The sequence below is a fragment of the Limanda limanda genome, chromosome 7 (assembly GCF_963576545.1).
Source record: "Limanda limanda chromosome 7, fLimLim1.1, whole genome shotgun sequence".
NCBI classification, from domain to species: domain Eukaryota; kingdom Metazoa; phylum Chordata; class Actinopteri; order Pleuronectiformes; family Pleuronectidae; genus Limanda; species Limanda limanda.
In genome coordinates this window covers 25044306-25051856 of record NC_083642.1, presented here as the reverse complement: position 1 = coordinate 25051856, position 7551 = coordinate 25044306, and the positions used below count along the sequence as shown (strand labels likewise).

Here is a 7551-nt window from a genome sequence, read left to right as displayed (position 1 = left end):
GATGCCCCTGAGTGAGCTTGAACACAGCACACACTCCTCTCTGGACCTTCCAGGACACTGTAAAGAATCATTCTTACACTTCTGTTACACAACAGCAACAGAAAAAAATAATGTTGTATCTAGGTTTCCATAATAGTGGCAATGAGAGCTCTAAACTGAGCTCAAGTCTGAGAAATGTTTATGCCCAAAAAATAAGAAACTAACAAAGCAAAGTGTTAACAGAATAATAATCTGCTCAAATATTAGATCTATGACTTACACATGTGATGTGATTAATGGGTTGGTTAAAAGGAGTCATGTGGTTCGGGGCCTGATTTGCATGTTGTCTTCAAACATGTCAGGAATTTGCCCGAGGCTGAACACTCCTCTGCGGCTCTCACTCACATTCCCCTCAGCCACAGAGATCAGGTGGAGGAAGACTTCCCTGACTGTTTTATCAAGTGTTTTAAACAAATGTAAATACTCAGCCCCATGCAAAACAGCTTATAATACAACAGGAGTATTAAATAAAGTGCATCTGCAGAAAGATAGATGGATAGATAGATGCATATAGTGTGTTGTGTGTGTGTGTGTGTGAGTGTGTGTGTGTGTGCGTGTGCGTGTGTGTGCATAGTGCAACAAGATATCAGGAAGAAGTAACATAACATTTCAAGTAAAAGGGAAATATAGTTCAATAACATCAATATCTTTATGAACACCTTCCCCAGTTTATATTTGTGAAATATAGTCGACCTGCGTTGTTTGTTGTTGTTGGTTTATAATCCATTAGAGAGAAAGAGAGAAATTCAAACAATAACATGCGCGGGAAAAGTGGCGGGCAGAGGAGGGGCGCAGGGAGGAGGAGGGTGAGGAGGAGGAGGGGTGAATCTTTTTATCTCTAGTTTCCCACATCCTGTGAACGGCTGCGAACGCGGCCACCCAATTTGAAAGAATGAGAGGAATGCGCCCATTCTCCCCAGCTGCTTTGATGCTGCAGTCAGTAGAGACGCATTGTCAAGCTGCTCCAACCCCCAACGCAGCCCTGCTCTCTCTCTCTCTCTCTCTCTCTCTCTCTCTCTCTCTCTCTCTCTCTCTCTCTCTCTCTCTCTCTCTCTCTCTCTCTCTCTCTCTCTCTCTCTAGCTCAGCCTCTGTGTTTAATGTGGAAATGATTAGGTAAGTGACCGAGGAGGGCCGCTGGTTAGCATAGCTGATGAACTGCTCTTAGGTTGGATGGGCCCCTAAAACATGTCTGCTCGTGCAAAATGTCTTTATTGGGCCATGGAGATCATGATGATGATGATGATGATGGGTGCAGCCAGCAGACACAGAATGTTTGTGTTCTCACAGCCAGACACAACAACAACAGAAGAGATCTTTAACCCTCCCTTTCTTGGTCCAATTTCCTTTACAATTTTAAAACCTAAAAATAAAAAGATACATACAGCCACGTGTACCACCCTGAATAGTACAGAGGGAAATAAATAGTATTATGTATATCGAGTTTAAAAATATATTGTTGAAGATGAGAATATAAAATGTGTTGTAAGTGTGTTTTTCCCTGAGGAGAAGAGTGAACAACCACACACAGACTTCACCTTCTACTTTCAGCACTCCTCGTGTTTATAGACAATAATGGTCTATTCATATCCTGTGTGCAGCGAGTCAGTTTCCCGCGAAAGGATGGAGACAGAGGACGGGGGGGGGGGGGGGTGCACTTGGCTTTGAATCCGCATCTCCCTCCAACATGAGTCCGCGACTATATAGCTTTTTAGTCTCCCCTGATTTTTTTTGGCGCGTTTTTGGTTCCCGCCACGTCTGTGTGTCTGGCTCCGGGGCGGTAGTTTGTTGTGAGGGGGGGGCGGGGTCCCGTCTCACATTTCGAAACACTGACGTGCGTTGCTGCGCTCCCATTGGCGCAGCGAGCGGAAGTGGGCGCGGCAGCGGGGCGGACGTCGGTGCGTGGCGCGCCGCCCTCTTACTACCGCCTTATAAGGTCCTCCCCCCCGGCGCTGGGTTTCCATGAGCCGGTGTGTGACGGAGGATCGGGTCCGTGCTGCTCTGCGTCGCTCGATCTCAGCTCCAGTGTTTACAAGCGGAGCAGCTGGGTTCACTCGCACTCCTTCACCCGGGACAACGACGACTTGTTTGGGCTTTTTTCTTGGCTTCATTCTCCTGGATAATAACTAAGCAGCGTTTTCCCGTGTGCCTGCAAACCGTGGACTTTAAATCTCTACACCAGAAAGTCGGATTTAACATTTCTCAGCCCAAGTGAAAGAGGAGAAGACTGGAATACACCGTGGACGGGATGCTGCTGTCCGCGCTGAACGCTCTGGCCCAGGCCCACCTCACCACCGTGGACATGCCGGCAAAGATCCAGCTCCACCCCGGTGAGCACCCCCCCCCCCCCTCTCTCTCCCTCTCTCTCTGCTCCCGGTCCCGGCTCCGTCCTCCCTCTCACGCAGCAGCAGCGTGCTCGTTCCTCAAGGACGGAGCCTTTCATAACAACAATACTAGCCTGAGTCTTATCTCCTGATATATTACTAGGAAAAGTGAGTCTCCGTGTGTTGACCGGGTTGTGTGTTTGTTGTGTGTTTGCAGTGAAGGAGAGGGAGCCCTTCGAGAAGCTGTACCAGGTCGGCCCGGTGCTGGGCAGCGGCGGCTTCGGCACCGTGTACTCCGGGACGAGGGTGGCCGACGGAACTCCGGTTAGTACGACTGTTTACATCATACACGACGTCACAACATATGACGTTTTTTTTGTTTTTATTTTGAAAAATCTTGTTTACATGTGGGCTCTTGTTGTGTACGTGTGATTTGACGCCATCTCTTCTTCGCTTTCTCCAGGTCGCAGTCAAAGTTGTCGACAAGGACGGAGTGTCCGAGTGGGGAGAGCTGGTAAGAGACGGTTTCATCCTGCAATTAACACCATGTTATGTTTTATAAATATATATTAAATAGACAGCCACGGTTTTTGGTCTCTAATCTCTCTCTTTCTGCCGCACAGCCTAATGGCTCCCGGGTGCCCATGGAGATCGTGCTGCTGAAGAAGGTCGGCACCGGCTCCCGCGGCGTCATCAAGATGCTGGACTGGTTCGAGCGGCCGCGCAGCTTCGTCATCGTCATGGAGCGGCCGGAGAACGTCAAGGACCTGTTCGACTTCATCACGGAGAAGGGCGCGCTGCCCGAGGAGCTGGCCCGCAGCTTCTTCCGCCAGGTGCTGGAGGCCGTGCGCCACTGCCACAGCTGCGGCGTGGTACACCGGGACATCAAGGACGAGAACATCCTCATCGACCTGCGCACCGGCGAGATGAAGCTCATCGACTTCGGCTCCGGTGCGCTGCTGAAGGACACTATCTACACCGGCTTCGATGGTGAGTGGTCGCTGCTGGAAATGATCGTGTATTAGACCGGCTCCATGTCTGTGGATGTTAACAGAGTCACAGTGATCGACCCTCCGTGTTATTAGTACGTGCCCTTTACATTACCTCCCCACACGCCGAGAGCAGCTTAGCGATACAGCCCGAGCAACCGTTGGCTTCGCTCGAACGCCCCCCACTGGCGGGGAGTGGTATTTTTACAACTCAAAGTTTGTAAACAAAGTCACATGTCCGCCCCTCCCGCCCACGCACACCCTCCTCTCTCTCTCATGCACACACACATACACAGCCTGTCACGCTCCCTGGCACCTGAGTCCAGATAACAGCCTGAGAAACATGGCCCAGCTGATAAAGCTTCATATGCAGTTACTCCTTCAACGCCCCTCTGCAAGGCTTTCGTTTTCTATTTGACTGTACAACTACAAATGTTATTTATTACTTAGAGGAAATTGCTGGTTTGATTTTTAAACTTGTGCACATTTATTAAATATGATTACGGTTTTATTAACAGATGTTTCTCTTTATTTCCTCCTGTATGATAGGTACCAGAGTGTACAGTCCACCAGAGTGGATCAAATTCCACCGCTACCACGGGCGCTCTGCCACCGTGTGGTCCCTGGGGGTCCTGCTGTACGACATGGTGTGTGGGGACGTCCCATTCGAACACGATGAAGAGATCACCAGAGGGACGGTCCTCTTCCGGAGGACAATCTCCACCGGTAAGTTCACACCTGGGTTTTAGCTCAGAGATGGGAAATATGTCATATTCAATACATTGCTCGAGACTTATTGTTTGCCCCCCCCCCTACAGAGTGCCAGCAGCTGATCAAGTGGTGTCTGTCTCTTCGCCCGGCGGACCGCCCGGCCCTAGAGGACATCTTCAACCACTCGTGGATGCAGGGCACGTCCTCGTCCGGAGTTCCTTCCACAGTGCAGACAGAGAAAACGAGTCCAGTTCACCCTGGGCTGAACTGGGCTGCACTGACACAAGAGACCATCACAAAGAGACTTGTGTAAGAGACTTGAAGCTGAGCGCACAGACCGGCTGTCCCAGCCCAGACGAGGGCAAGGTGTAACGGACGACACCCAAGAGCGCGCGCCGAGGTCACGACAAAACCATTACCCAATTGGTTTGAACCTGACCGGCCAGAAGCTCTCCGCCCCATGTCAGTGTCAGAACGCCATCCTGGCTGAACTCTGACCCGGGCAGCGGGTGTTCAGCAGCCTGTAGGAGGACATGGCTCTGCATGCACAAACACCTGCACCGAGCAAGCACAGTGCACTCGCTCTCCATCCTGCTGATCGGCAGGTGGACAGTCTGAGTCCTGTAGCTTCTCGCCACTCTGCACTCTGCTCTCTCCCTTCTCCGGCCACAGTCAGAGTGGGAAGAGCAGAGGAGTGTGATTCTAAAAAAAAAGTGCCTTCTGTGAGATTGTAGGGGGGACCCTGAAAATACTTGAATATGTGAATGCAAAAAGGTTCTACTTGTCTATAACCTTTTAGCTCCTAACTCTGTACAAGGCTTTCTTTCTTTTCTTGCAGTTTTTTCCTCTCGTGGGCCTAGATCAGTAAAGCCTACGCCATTCATAACCACTACTATCACACACTTTTACTACTCTAATGTTTGCAACTAGAGGACCTCATAGCTCTGGCAGCAACCTGTGCAAACAAGTCGTAAAAAAAAAGAAACACTGGACTTACCTCGCCCTCTTTACTACAGCACCCGCCTCTACTCTACAACCTCTTGCTTCCTCTCTTTCACGTGTCGTACTGTATACACACACAAGGTCTAGGCAACTGCTCCAATCACATCCACCCGAACGCACACCACAATGAAAACTTTAAACCACACAGACACACATCACCCTCCGCTCTTCTCTACACAGTGCCTCACACAGGTCTTAAAATTCGGTATGGACAAGAAATGTAAATAATAATAACAATATTTATTATTATTGCTGTGACTTCTCTCTCACACCCGACGAGCTTTTGGTCACAGAATTTATTTATTTATATATGAGAGAATTCTGACTGTACGTATATATTTCATTCCACAGTCACTGAAGGGCACACAGATTATTTAAAGAAAGACAAACACAAACGAGATGAATTTTTTTTACCATATTTATGGCTTGAAATTTGAAAAGAGCAGATGTACGTGTGTTTGTTTGTGTAGGTAATGTAAATAACTTGTAATTAGTCCTGAAAGCACTTCCATCTTAATGTATGTAAACAATGGACATCTACTGATGGTAACTGGTTTTGTTACGCTGTTGTCTGCTGCAGGAGCGAGTGAACTATGAATGTTTGTGTGAATGAATGTGAATCAGAGATGTGAGAATGAGAAAACTGGTTGCATGATTGCAGCTTGGATTGTTGTGTTTTTTCTTTTTCATCCATTCAAATTAGAATTGTAAATTATGTTAGAAACTATTTTTATACGATTTCAATAAATATTTTTTTAAATATGACACTTTGGACTCCTGTACTTGCTTGTTATAATGATGTGTAGATAAACAAGGTCAAACAAGTTCGCAGCGGGTTTCCGGTTTGACACTGAAGTAAACAGGGGATTCCAAGAACAGATGACGTGATAAGGAAATATGACAAAAGGGGAAGTTTTTTTTATAGATGAGGAAATAAGCCAAAAATATACAAAGAAGGGGCTTTTTTACTTTAAACAAATATATATATATATATAGAAATATACAAGTTGAATTTATGTTCATTGGCGGATTTAAAGCATGAACCCAGTGAATCAAATAAATCTGTCAGTCATGAGTCTGTCATAAATCAGTCCACAGGACCAGAAGGACAGCGAACTCTGTTAAACCACTGACAGGGATTTGGAAATGGGAACATATCAAAGGATTGTAGAATCGGCAAAATGTATGTTGTATTTTTGCAAGTAGGTATTTCAATTTGATGCTCCTTTCTGTTTGTAATCGACATTTCAGAAGGAAACATACTCAGTTACATTTAACAGGAAAACAAAAAAGCAAACAACATTGCAGGACTATTCTGCAATGAAATGTCAGAGATATGAGAATTACGCAGGATCCAGTTGATATTGTACTTGAGTTGTGCAAATTATTTACGATATTAGCTCTTGATTAGTGAACCTGATAGGTCCTCACAGGTTCTAAGGTTTAACTGTCCTCTTTATCCTGTTCGTATATAAGTATAATGTATTTCATATTAGCTGTAACCTAACCAACTACAACACTTAAATCCAGTTCACATGTAGGTACGCACAAAAAATCTGCCTCTGTACATCACTGCTCCTTAAAGCATCTTTTATTGCATCTTCTTCCACTTAATTGTGGGACACCAGCCATTGCTTGACTTTATCCCACTAACGGGCAGCAGATGCTCTTCTGGATTAATCTAGACATTTGAGCAGTGATAGTGAGCCACAGGCATCAGCCTATCATGGATCTGTTCTCCTGGATAGAAAAGAATTGTCGGTTTATTCAGCTGTGATGCTCCTGCTGGACTCCTGGCCTCACTGCTACTCTTCCTCGAGACAGCGCTGCTGCTGACCTCCAACAGCAAAACCAACAACAGCCACAACCGCGTAATACGTAGATGGAGGGTGGAAACGCTGTTGCCCCTTCAAGTCCCATTAAGTGCCTGACTGAAATAGAAGCAGTTGTAAGCTAAAATGCTGCCATTGTACCATCTCCTCAGCTCTATGGAGCCTTTTAGCATCTTTCGGCTCATTGCTTTGGTTTTGCGACCCACAGCACTCCTGATTCAGTCAGTGCCACTCAGTGTCGCTCGCTTTCAGCTGCAGCAGGCAGCTTGTTTCAGTTAAAAAGCTCTGAAAACCGATAACACTACAGACCCAGCCCCCAACAGTAGACAGCCAAGTGAGGAGAGATGTGTAAATAAAGACATAGGGGCCCATTTTCAGGTTCATCATCATCATTAGTATGATTGGCTAGAAAGACATCACGTCACAATAGCTATTATCAGATACACAGACGTGATCCAAATGGTCAGAGACATGACTCAAAATGAAAGCTAATGTTGCCCTGTATCTGCTTGATATATTAGTGTACTGTTTGCTAGCATGTATGCCACATCACATTTATATGATTGTTATTGTTATTTCCACAGCTTGATTCAACTTGTTCTTCTCATGTTGCACCATCATCATGTCAAGAATGTTTGGTTCATCATCTACAATCT

The 7551-nt window shown here is 46.5% G+C and overlaps 1 protein-coding gene across 1 annotated transcript; it reads left to right on the top strand.

Moving 5' to 3' along the window:
- The first annotated feature begins 2014 nt into the window (after window positions 1–2014).
- On the top strand, window positions 2015–5830 carry pim1 (Pim-1 proto-oncogene, serine/threonine kinase). Its single transcript, XM_061074236.1, has 6 exons — window positions 2015–2367; window positions 2579–2685; window positions 2825–2875; window positions 2985–3351; window positions 3900–4076; window positions 4169–5830. The coding sequence occupies exons 1-6, from the start codon at window positions 2286–2288 to the stop codon at window positions 4372–4374; spliced, it is 990 nt and encodes a 329-aa protein (XP_060930219.1). The 5' UTR covers window positions 2015–2285; the 3' UTR covers window positions 4375–5830.
- Window positions 5831–7551: the final 1721 nt, after the last annotated feature.

Bases quoted from the DNA above. Each gene is read 5' to 3' on its own strand.
- pim1 (XM_061074236.1), top strand. From the start codon at position 2,286: ATGCTGCTGTCCGCGCTGAACGCTCTGGCCCAGGCCCACCTCACCACC. The intron at 2,686-2,824 runs GTTAGTACGACT...CGCTTTCTCCAG, and splicing joins GGGTGGCCGACGGAACTCCG to GTCGCAGTCAAAGTTGTCGA. The intron at 3,352-3,899 runs GTGAGTGGTCGC...CCTGTATGATAG, and splicing joins TATCTACACCGGCTTCGATG to GTACCAGAGTGTACAGTCCA.